Consider the following 12998-nt stretch of genomic DNA (forward strand, 5'->3'; position numbering starts at 1 on the left):
TTAAAATCAACACACTTTTCCTGCACCTGCAGCCTGCTCCTGAAATACCACATCCATACCTGTCCAAGACACAGTGAGCTGCCGTGACCACCCACTGAGCAGAAACAATGGTGCCTCCACAGAAATGCTTTTGCCTTCGTTTCAAGGAAACCTGCATCATAAAAAAAGCTTGTCAAGTACAGAATATCTTTGTATCTGCTTTGATTGCCTTTGAGGAAGGAGGAAGAGAGCACATGCATGCACTCTTACAAAATTCACACGGTTAAAATTCATGCTGCACTTCAAGAAAACGCATTTTTGTGGCATTCTTACAGTTCTTGAGTCTAAGAGGTCCTAAACCCTTGCTATTCCCCTCAACTGTGACTTGGGGGCATAGATAAAAGCAACATATACGTAATAAATGCCAAGCCACTGAGGCACTCAGCAAACTGCAAAGGTTACTAGTTCATTCAGCATTTCTCCTCTGCAGGTCGCTGAGAGCACTGCAGAGCAGGTGAGAGTCTCTGAGGCCTATGCCGTGGCTGTTATCCAATTCGTTTGTAATCTTAAGCCACCAAGCAGCATGTGGTGTCCTGTCTCCCAAACTGCAAACTCATGATGCTTGGCAATGGTCTGGGGCGGTGGCGGTGGGGAGTCTTTTCTGAAAAGGTTCACCCCTGCCTCTTTACAGGAGGCTAATCTACAGATGCTCTTTCAGAAACAATGATAAACATAAAGGCTTTCTTAGTGGGCAGAAAGGGTCGATGCCCTCTCTGTCTGCTTCACTGTTTTTGATAAAAGCAGGCTGGAGCTCAACATTATATATCAAAAGTGTCAGCAAGCACAAAGTACACCTGCTTTTTCCTTTCGTTATTTCTATGAAAAGTCAGGGCTTTGTTCTGATGATAAAACCACATTTGCTTGTGCAAACCTGCCATGGATGTGAGCCTCGTTTCACCTGGTTTCCCCCAACAATCCGTGTGAAAAGGTTAAAGTAACTCCACGGTTTTGTCTCATGAAATTTCTGCCCACACTTAGGATCTGAGGAGTAAAAGGGAAAAAGAGAGAGAATTATTCTGGATTTAAGTTTTTCTGCTTTTTAGGAACATAGAATTGGTAGGCATGTTCTGAGGCAGAGGTTAGTGCAGTCCCTCTGCCATTACAGAAGCCACATTTTATAATCCCTTATATAAATTGCCCAGGCTAAGCCTATATTGGGTTAAGAAAAGAGCAGTGTACTTTGTATTACCCTCCTCCACACGGATACTTTTTGGTTAAATTGTACAATGGACATTAAATTGTGCCTTCCTTATTAAAATGTTCTTTCATAATCCATATTTATTGAAGCTTTTTGAATCTCAACATTCTCTTTCATTCAGGTTTTGAGACCATTTTGGGACTAAATCATTGTTTCATTACCACTTTCAAAAATACAGCAAGTATTTATATTTAAAATATTTTGAACAAGTGGGATCCAAATACACATTATATAGATCTTGATGATCAACAATACTGGCTGTATTTATCAAGAGCAATTTAACTTGACCTTATTATCATCACCTACTATGGCTATGTGCAGCTGATAATATTTATGTATTTGTAAAAGGAGTAAATTTATAGAAACATATTTGAGGTGCTAATTACTGATTTGATAGTATTTTAAGAAAAGATAGATGCAAAGCAACCACTTCTGCCAAGCAGCCCATTGCAACAGAGGGAGTTTTTGTACTGCACTTCCCAAACACAACAGATTGGCTACACTTTTTTTCTTAAAGCTGTGTGAAAATTCATTGAAGTCAGACATATCTCTAAGACGTTTTACTACAAATTTTGCCAAACACTAAATTAGGCAAGATTTAGCATCCATAATTGTGGAACATTTTGTAGTTGTTCTGGGACACTGGTGGCTGTATGCAAGGGATGGAGGACCAGTACTAGCATAGACTGTCTGGAAAATGTGGAATCATCCAAACCCTAAAATGTAATTTATAGCACCTACAAACAGGGGCTTTGCAATCACCCTCAGGAACAGCATGGCTGATATAAGTGGTTACAACATCAGATCAATGCTGATACAATACTACTTATCCTAGTTTTTAAATAAAAATCTTTAGATAGAATTTATCTGATATTTTGTTTTTTTCCTGATTGTCAGCACCTCCATCTTTTTCACCATTTGTAAAGATGCAGCAAGGAGAGGGGAAAGAGGACACAGAGACAAAATTTTAAAAAGTGTATTTTAGCTCTTACCAAAAGGAATTTGGCACTGGGTTTGAGAATGGGTAAAATATCAGATTCACAAACAAAAATATTCTGTTTTTCTTTAAACATCGAATAAGTCTATTCTCTCAACACACAAGCATGAACAAGATTAGCTTACAAATTAACAAGTAAATATTTATATTTTGAATAACTCTAAAATCTTCTGTGCCATTGCTTCTTTAATGCCAAAGGATTCCAGACTAGTTTACAGACTATTTCAGGACCAGTCTCTAAGTCCTTGATTAGATGAGAGATTTGCATATAAACCTGCATCGCATCCATCTGCATGGCAGAACAGCGAAGCAAAAGAATACCAGTCTACAGAATATCACACCTGGGAGTGCTTAAGATCGCAACTTATTACAATGTGTTAGATACCAGACTTCTTTTGACAGCCAAAGAGGAATTTTCTCATTGAAAACAAGTTTGATCTCCTGAATTCTGCAAATCGCTTTAAATTTTCCTTTTTAGTAGTGCAAATTTAAAATGGAGGGAAAAAAGGTCATACAAACACAATCAAGATCTGGTTTCCATTCCAGTTTGCTATAAATTGGTAAGTCTTCATGGAGGAAACAGGAACAGCTGGAATCATTAATTGGGCCAAAAAAAGAATATTCTGCATTTTAAAATATAAGACACTACTCTTGCAGGACTTGCTGCATTTTGTTTGCGGCCCACAGACAAAATGCAAACCAGGATCTCCATTAACTTACTGCAAATCTGACAGAATTTAATTTTATGTAATTATAAATTATGTTTATGTAATTTTAGTTATTTTGAATCATCAAGGAATCAGACAAAAATTTCATAAGAAATCTTATTAAAAGATAACTGTCAATGCCAGACTTGGAACAAAAGCAAAGAATTAAAACCAGATAAATTATTTTACTGCTACCTTGTATCTAGGTCTACAAGCCCTCAGGGTCAAATTCCCAGGGGGGTGAAACTAATGCAGGATCTTCATTTCAGCACTGGCTCCCATGTTTGTCTCTGCTTAAGAACAAAAACTTGCGTATTTAGAAAACTGTTAAAGGTAGATGTGAAATTTTGATCCTACCTTTCTGAAGAGGGGATGGTACAGCAAGAAACTCGGTAATACAAACTATTCCTGTCAGGAGGAACAGCAGCTTACTGCAGGCAATGGACATCTTGGGTGCTAAGTGACTGAGTGAAAACAAGAAGAGTTTTTATAGGAAAAAAGAAGCCCATAGATTACACCGCTGGAGAACAGCAATTGACTAATTGAAGTAGAGGTTACTCATTAATCCGCCCATAAAGCACTTACTGCACAAATGAGTCTTCTAAATTTAACCAAGCATGATTCTTTTATAAGTCATTACTGAAGTCTTTGATGTAAAATTCTAGCTAGTCTCTCGAAAAATCAGTTTATTCAAGCAAAATGGCAGAATCAGAAGTGACCATTGCCTGCTTTGCTAGCAAACACTTAACCCAGGCTGACCTACACACAGAAGCAGAGCACACATGAATAGAAAGGACCCGCAATTTGCCCTTATGATTTCGACAGCTCTTGAAGAGGCAATACTTTCTACTGCCTGCATACTTTATATTTAGCCAGTTTCGCAGCCCCGAGAAACACACCAGAAGGTGATCATTGTGTTGACAGCGTGCTCAGTGCTGCACAAGGCAAAGACAGCTCTCTGTGTCAAATCTTCGGTTTTCCAAAGGAGCAGAGTTATACCCCATTTTTGAAAAGCGACTGAGAAGGACATGGCTCAGGTTTTAAAAAATATTTCAGTATTGCTGCATTCAGCAGAGCCAGTTCCAAGTCACCTTGATGCCAAGTCCCATTTTTAATAGCAATTTAAGTGCAAGTCTCCTAGAAGGCCATCTGAACCCTAAATAAGGAACACAGCAGCTAAATTAAGAGATATGACAAAACAGCATGCTTGAATTACCCTGCGAATTCACCACTGAAAACTTTTGTCTCATCAGTTTTAGCAACTATTGTCTCACTTCAAAACAGTTGAGCAAAGCAGTAAAAAGAATCAAAATAGTATCCAAACTATCTTAAATTCATATGAAATGTAGATGCACCAAGTTAAAGTCATCAGGGAGTTTAACAAAATTAACTCTGGATGACAGAAGTCACAAGTCTCATTTACACCAGAAATGAAAAGTGATATTTATATCCAGGAACAAAGAAATATTTACACAAGACAGGGGAAAATGTAGATTTTTTTTCTTAGTTTAACTGGTTGGGAACCTCAGCTTCCCCCATCAGTGTAAAAAAGAATTCAATATTCCCAGCCTAGACAATTCCACAAGAAATATTTTCTACTTGGGAAATGCATCCAAATTTTGAGACAACAGGACACGACATAAATAATATATGCATATCAATATGGGTTTAAGTTTTGAACTTCTTCATAGATTTAGCCTACAGAAAAATTACATGTTTTCAAAATGCCAGCAGGTAAAATGCTTTTAAACAAGTTGCAACAGTAGTGAATCAGTTTCTCTTTTTATGGTCATCAGCACAAAGGAGAAGATTTATGGGGTTTAATTCTGCTCAGGCTCCCAAAGAAAACAAGCTTATAACCTGACCCATTAGCCCCAGTTTATTGAATATGTTCTATTACTTGGCCAAGGATTTCACAATATCCCCTGATCCACCACCAGCCAACAGCCTGACAATCATTTACATATATTACTCCATGGTAGGTTTTCGTTGTTCTTTTCTTCTGCCAGTCAGAGGATAACGACAACCAGCTCTTACTCTGAATACACAATTTCATAGCAAACAGCTGAATACACATCCTGTCCCAGAAACTCTGAGTTGCTGTCTTCTGTTATAAGTACACAGAACTTCTTAAAACTGTAGTTTTCTTACCAGTCCTATGGAAATCCCCAATTCTGCAACTTCTGAAACCTGCATCACCACTGTCATTCCACATAGTTAAGAGCAGCTGTAATCAAAACCTCTGAAGACTGCTGTCTTTCAGTAATTCCTCTGTATTTTGCAGGGACAAAACGACCCCCTCCCAGACAGTTCCACGTCCTGTAGAGTTCTCTGATCACCCACCACAGTGACATCCCTTGGAGTGATGCCATCCAACAGGCTGATATAAAAACGAGAGTAAACAACCTCAGCAATTATGAGGGACACCGTGCAAACAGCACCTGTCACATTACTGATGAGAAACAGAAACTTCTGGCCCACTGGCAAATGGAGAAACAATCGGCTCATTTCAGATTTATGACAGCGAGGCAACACTTACTGTGCAGCAGCCAAAGTGGTCGGAGAGCAAAAGCACAGAAGAGCACGTTCTGTACAACCTGTCCCTTGTCCAGGATGACAAAAGAGCAGTACAGGCTTTCTCTCCTAACTGCTCTTGGTTCTCCTCCTTTGCTATCTATTTATCTTCTTCCTTCTGCACGCAGTAAATAAAGGTAACAGCTTCAGAGGCATGGATGACCTTATCTTCTTTCCCCGCTGGATAGCTGCTATTGCTCCTAAAACTCGCAGCTTTGGCAACCAGCTCCACCAGCATCGTTCCTCAAAGAGAGGCAAAGATCAAATCTTGGGAGCTGATCTCTACCCACACGTGTGTTCAGAATCCAAACGCAGAGCTGGCTTTGTATGATCCTGTCAACGTCCTGTATCTTTGTAACAACACTAACCAAAGCCATTAAATCCCAAAGTGTCCAAAATGCCTGTTTGCTTGAAATCTAGCCCTGCTTCATATTTTAACATGTTAAGCCAGTCCCCAGTCCCAACACAGTGGCACTAATCAATGCTAGGCAGTCTGGCCCGTCTCCTCTTTTGCCATGCATTTGATTTACAGACTTCTTGTTCTCCACAGTATGGTTGGTGGTATGGGATTGTACATAGCTGCTTCTCCCTCTGAGGTTATTACAAAGCCAAACACATATACATACAAATACGTTTAAGACCAGGAGAAGACAAAAAATAGAGATCATCATTATCAGAATCTTTCAGAGTTCTTGCTTGGTCTTTTTTTTTGGGGGGGGGGGGGAGGCAGGGGGAGGAGGAGGAGGGTGAGAAGGAACGGAGGCTGCAGTTTGGTTAACTTTAGTGAAATGCCAAGGAGGCCAGACTACAAGATGTAAAATAACTCATTCTGTTCTTGCCACACAGGCTGCCTCACTTTGCTCCTTCTGTCCAAGGAGGTAGAGGGTGGAAAATTTATCCACCTGATGACAATGTGAAGTTTAAGAGAAGAGGGGATGAGGAGTCACGGATGCGGGGAGGGAAGGGTAAAACAAACAGCAAATGCCGGTTAATGATTAACCTGCTGGCAGATCAGTAGAAAAGAAAGATTTAAAAGGGAGTTTTTTGTTTGTTTGTTTGTTTGGGTTTTTTTGAACAAAATGAGCTGTGCTTTTAAAGGTCACCAGTCACATCTGAACCACTTGCAAGGTCACTGTTAGAAAACTGAAAAACCTATTAGTTCAATAAAATTAACAATTTCATAGATTCTAAACGTGATATAATAGCTTGAAAGATTCATAAAATATTAAACTCCATCAACTTTATGTTCATATATTACATTTATCAATCCAAGATTCCTTAACTGAAAGCAGATTCAGGTTTAATAGGGTTGAAATGTATTTAGATTTTAATAGAGTTGCACATGAATTTCAATTTTCTTTCAAACTTATTTTTTTTTTACCAGTTTTAACCTACTGTAATTCCAACACTTGATTAAAATTATGCCTGATTTTGACTTAACAAGAAAATCAAGTTTAACCTTCAAGATAACCCCATTATTGCCTAGCATTTCCCCAAATGAACAAGACATTAAGATGCGCATCTGAGACCCTAAATAACAGCAAAACAAAAATCACTTCAATTTTAAAAGGGTTTTTTTAAAAAAAAGGACAAAGAAAAAACCCACAGACTGAGAAAGCTTGACTTTTCATTCACCTTCTTAAGCCAAAGCCTTTATCTTACACTTTAGAGAACTATTTTCAAAAGCTGAGGGAATTCCCCTGCTTGAAAGCATCCATTCCTAGGATCAAAACATTAAGTAACTCTTTAGTTCACAAACCTTTTCCCCTCTGCCTCTCTACAAACATAGGCTCATGTCAGAGCAGTACCATGATGTTCTGCCAGGTCACACCTTCAGGTGGGATTCATATGGCTGGGATTTGCCTACTTTTAGACCAGCAGAGATCATTTGATAAATTCGCTTGACCTCTTGCATAATACAAACCACAGAATTTCACCTTGGAATTCCCACATCAATCCTGTAGCTCCTAGTTAAGATAGTTTTATAGTTTAGGATTACAGTTAGGTTTGAATAAACATTGCTTAAAAAAATGTGCAAACTCTAGTAATGTTCATGATGCTATTAATTCATTTTCCAGAATGATTCGTATCCATGATTTTTCAGTTGCTTGGACATTCTTGGGAAGCAAAGAGTCTGGCTGAAAATTATGCAAATAAATATTTATAGAAAGGTTAGAAACAAAATTTGTCATCCACTACCATTCTGAACCTATCCAATCTCCATCTATTGAAAAAAGCAGTGGTGACAATTGATTGCTAGTGTACCAAGAACAAAAAGTAACATGAAAACAAAGCAAATGTTTCGTAAGTGATCCAAAAGCTCAAGTATGTTCCTATAGTGGTTGTTGGTTCACAATTGCTTTAAGCCAACCCAAGTTTTGGCTGCTACCAAAAGAGCAGCTGTACACCTCTCCCATGAAAGTGTTTCTTGCTGCCCCTCCCCTTGTGCTGGCCCCAGTTCTGGTCAGGCTGTGGGGAGAGCCAAATACTCGTCCATTTTTATCTAGCTGGATTTGCTTGCAGCTTTGATCAGGAAAGCAATCCAGCTGTTACTCAAAAATTGAATGGTAGTGCCAATGCAAAGGAGGAGGCGCGAATGCAGGCACTGGAGACAGGTAAGTCCCTTCTTTTTGGTTGAAGTCTCAGCTTACATTTTACAATATCTAAAGCAATCATGAAACCGCACCCAGATTAGAGCTGGCCTTTAGACACAGTATTGTTCTAAAACCAGACCCACAGTTTTCAGTTCAGTCCTAAGCTTTGTTATAACTTCCATTCCAGATAGTAAACATACATCTCAGCTAAATGTTCTGCAATATTTAAGCATCATCAGCTGGGCTCTGGGGCTTATGAAGTTCACTTTCTTTGGGCATGAAGATGCTTGAAAGGACAAAGCATCCCTATGAGCTTTTAGCAGCATAACACAAGTTTAAAGATACAGTCACCTTGTTATCTCCATAGTTCAAACAAGAACATGGCTGCCACCTCTGTCTAACTTGCATCCAGTCCCCATCCTCCCAAGTATTACTCAGGTCAATGTGTCAGATTCCCTTGGATGCAGAGTACTCTCCAAGACTGCTCTTTCAGCGTTTCCTCCCCCGCTACCACTGTGCTCCCATTAGAGCCTTCAGCATAACTGAAAGCGCCAGTGTTCTTGCCTCACACAGGGACATTTAGATATGGTTTATTGCTTCTAATTAACTAAAGCAAGGATTCAAAGGGAGCAGTAAAACAAGAAAGGTTGGCTTCTGACAATGTTTTTACTTTGACTTGCTACATCCTCCTGAATTCTTACGCTGACCTTTCAGGGCACAGAACAAAGCGTACAATAGCAAGAATGTTCAAAAGAGCGCTCGGTGCAATAAGAACCCACAGAAATCCCCCCAAGACCTTTTTCCCAGAACATTTGCTCTGTAATTCAAGCTTCTGGATATGCATCAAGCTCTGTTTGAGTTTCCTATGCAAAAAGGAGTGCAACTTTAGAGGAAAATGCATCATGTTCTTTGTCATTATGCAAAGCTAAGTGGAATAGTTGCTATACTAGCCAAAAGTAATTGGAAACCAAGTGAAAGAAACAACACCTGCTTGCCTTTTCCCACTTTTCACAATAGCTCCACTGTTCCTGCTCTCACAGTTCACCAGTACACAGGTAACTTAGACACAGGCTCAGTAACTTGTATCTGCAATGAATAATGCTGTGAAATACATTCTACATTTGTAGCTAGGTCTCCTGGCAGTTATTTTCCCTTTCAGGGTAAACAAGACCAAACCAAAACAAGATGAACAATATCAACAAATGAAAAGGCTATAAGAAAAACAACACGTTAAGATAGGGAGAGGCCAAAGCTTTCCTTGGATACAATCCAGCCCTACATCTACCATATAACTGATTAATTGGGAAAGGACAGAGGACGGAAGAAAAAAAGGAACAAAATTGCACTTAGCTTATGTCTTTGGCCTGAGTCTCTCAAAATGTTCATAAGGGAAGATCAGTACTAACCCTCTTCAGCTAAGGAAAGCCTGGCATAAGGATTAAGCAAGTCAGTGACAACCAGATGTATCCTAGTCTCTCAGCTCCCAAACATATGTGGCATCCCCTCAGGAATGTTTTACTGCTAATGAAATATATTAGCGGGGGAGCTCCTCAACCTAAACATAAATGAAACAAATGTAGTAAAACCAAAGCCTTAGCTTCATGTAATAGTACTGTTTTATGCTGAGCTAGTACACTAGCAAAACCCAGTTTTGCTTGGTGGGTGTCTAGAACTTGTTTTAGCAGCCTCTCATATCCAGAAGAATAAAGTCTGTAATACAAATAACCAGAGGTTATGAGGCTTCGTACCTCAGATAAGTAACTATGAATGTAAAGAGCGTGAAGTCCTGGCTCTCCTGACTCAGCAGGCATCTTGGCTGTGCAGGGTGTAAGGCACTGGGGAAACAGGCCTCCGATCCCGCCGGCTGTCTCAGCCGCTGCGCAGCTCTGCGCACGTAAGAGCAGCCCAAGGCTGCCTCATACAGCTACTGGTGCAAGACGAGTATACCAATTAACAAATGCACTCTCACATTATTATATCACACCGTACTTTGACGAGGACGGTTGCAACAAAGCTACTGCAATCAGGCATGATTTAGCAGAACAAACAGTTATCAAACAGGCTTTGTAGACTAGGAGACAGACGCCCCGAGAGGTGTCCCCCAAGGACATCGCACTCTCTCTCAGCAGGACCAATGATAAAGAGCAGAATGCTTTTCAGTGCAACGAGCTAAGTCACTTGAAAAAAATAACCCAATCACTATTTCTCATTTGTTTCTCTCCTCGACATACTTGCAGTAAGAACCATTCTGATATATCTACCATCTTGCAGAAATATGTCCCCAGCTCAACTGCACAAGGATGAGTTCTCACTTTGCTTGCTGCTTCTCTAATCTTTGCAACTGATACTGAGAATCTATGACTGGACACGCTGAATTTTCAAGGTCTAAACATTTGTTCTGATGAAGCATTTCTATGATGGCTTTATCATTTTGCCATGAAACACAAACGATCCCTGAATATAAGAGCTAAGTTAAGACGGACTTTTGAGCATATCCTTTTGATAACTGATTTTTTTCTGCCTGATATTATGAGTTATATACTGACAAGCGACAGATGCAACAATAACATCAGGTGGGAGAAGGTGCCATACAGCCTCTTTTCCTGCCACTGGAATGAAACAAATATAAGTGAGACTACAGTCCTACCCTTCTGCCTTTCCCAGCTTTCGGTACTCTTGCTCCAGAAATACATTGCCAGCAAGCTTAGATTACATACTCTCTTCTGATAAGTTTCAAAACATTGTAACAAAACAAGGCATTAAAAAAAAAAAAAAAAAAAAAAGAGCAATTGTCTGCTACATAGAAGACATTCATAATAATTACATAAAATAAGCTGCACATCTCAAACTGATGCATAACAGACGCATGGTCCAAAATAAATCTAACAAAGTAAATTATTTGATTTTTTGCAAAGCACAGTGAATGCATTTGAACATCCGATTTTAACCTGGCAAAAAGCATTTACAGTGTTGCAGTGCTAAGGAATATGCTCAAAATACAGACCTGTTACGTCTCAAGCAAACAGCAGTCAGATGAATTCTTGCATGTTTGCTCAGAAAAGTACTAAAGATAAATCCTTGTACATTTTGTTAGCATGCCTGTGCTGCCAGTACAGTGCCTGGTATCATGCTTCACATCAACAAGTGGATATAAAAGAACAGCGCTCCAGGTGCCTGCTAAGCTCAGCATGGGGAGTCCAAAAGCCTTAGCATCGTTGCACAGCTGATTTCACAGAGGTCACCGCTGCCTTACAAAGACAGAGTGAGCTGGAACCAAGTTCAAATGGTAGGGGATCAGAAACAAATGATTTGTCAAACTAGCTCAATGCTCTAGGAAGTCCTAAAGCTAATCCAAGTATTTGCTTTTGGTCGGTCAACAGAGACCAGCTTCCACTATTGCAGAAAACTGGCACGTAACCAGGGTCTATTTGCTCTTGGCCAGGCTTGGTCTCCATGGCTAAATAACTTGTCTTCAGTGGGAAAGGCACTTAGCAATGAAGGAATAAGAGAGCAGGTTCACAGTCCTTAATAAGCAGCTTAGATTGAGAGGTCTAGCCAGAAAAGAGGAAAGAACAGTGACGTTTTACAGACAAAATAATATACTCATACAGCTATTTACATTATGCCAGCCCTGTATATAGGTGCATTTCAGATCTTCAGTGCTACCTTCCACCTAACCTGGTTAGGGTTTGGGGGGGGGAAAAGCTGCAAGAGTCACAGTCTCCACCTTTAAATAAGGAAGAGAGAAAAAGAAGCTCTCTCTAGTATCAAGAGAGGAAGCTTGCAACACAGGCCCAAAACAGACCTTAGTCTTCTGCCTAATAAGTCACACTATCACAGTAAGGTAAGAGTGCAGAAGGCAGGAGGGAAGGCGGCCTAGGCCCAAAAAACAGGCAATTTAAAAGAGATGGGAAATGTTAAGTCACACAGGATTACTGAACAAGGATGGGACAAATTAATAAATTCTGGGTTGTTTATTCATTCTTTTATTTTTAATTAAAATACAGCCAATGCCAGAAGCAACAGCATTCATTTATTCTTCTAGCCAGCCCATGGTAACAATAATCTGCATTAAAATACAATAATCTTCATTAAAACTGAAGTAGAAGGAAAAGTGTGGTATTTTGTTTTCAGCTCTGCCATAAGAGGGCAGAGTAACACCATTTCTGTCAGAAACAGCTGATTGACACCTGGCATTTTGGTATTGTCTGGAAAGGCAAACATCCAGCCATGCAAATATCCGTAGAAACAAATATTTCTCTTTTCCTTCCTTATATTAGTAACTCATTAAAAAAAAAAAAAAAAAAAAAGAGACTTGTTTCTATTCGGTACTGCTATTAGTCATAGAAGAAACCTCATTCTCTAAACTCACATTAGACAGATTGAGAGCCTAGCTCATAAACCTCTTAATAGATTTTTCAGGAGTAAATTTTAAACTGTTCTCATGATGGTAGAGGGGCCTTCAGGAACACAAACAGATCTGTAATGCTATCTAATTATAAAGAACCTTATTACGAGTAACAGTGACAGTCAGCATAGCTCTTCCTACATTTTTGTATGAGTTTTTCCCCTTTTGCAGTTTATTCTCAGTGTTGGGTGTAAGGGACACAGCAAACCCTTCCTCCTGGCCCCCGCTCCGGGGAATCTGAGCAGGTTCATCCTAATGTGGTTACATGCACTGATATAAAACTGTCCAGGTTTTCTGGAAGTACTTAAATCTTACATAAGTTAAAATTGACAAGCTGAAGTAACCTGCCTTCTTCTTCTTTTTTTCCCCCCCTTTTTTTCCCCCCCTTTCCCCCCCCCCCCTTTTTTTTTTCCTTCTCAGCTAGCCTTCTGCTTCCAGGAAAAAAAAAGTTAGCAGGTAGCTTGTAACAATACAACCACCT

General features: G+C 39.6%; 1 protein-coding gene across 12 annotated transcripts in view; it reads right to left on the bottom strand.

Annotated features, from left to right (window-relative positions):
- Nucleotides 1-12998, bottom strand: part of OVCH2 (ovochymase 2) — a 47890-nt gene that overhangs the window by 20911 nt on the left and 13981 nt on the right. For all 12 annotated transcript variants that reach the window (XM_064512963.1, XM_026104445.2, XM_064512960.1 and 9 more), the window contains 3 exons: nt 3299-3405; nt 911-1020; nt 60-151 (listed from right to left, as the gene is read on the bottom strand). In XM_064512963.1, the coding sequence (XP_064369033.1) occupies nt 60-151; nt 911-1020; nt 3299-3405 (309 nt within the window). The remainder of the gene's footprint in view (nt 1-59; nt 152-910; nt 1021-3298; nt 3406-12998) is intronic.

This window comes from Dromaius novaehollandiae, chromosome 5, assembly GCF_036370855.1.
Source record: "Dromaius novaehollandiae isolate bDroNov1 chromosome 5, bDroNov1.hap1, whole genome shotgun sequence".
Lineage (NCBI taxonomy): Eukaryota > Metazoa > Chordata > Aves > Casuariiformes > Dromaiidae > Dromaius > Dromaius novaehollandiae.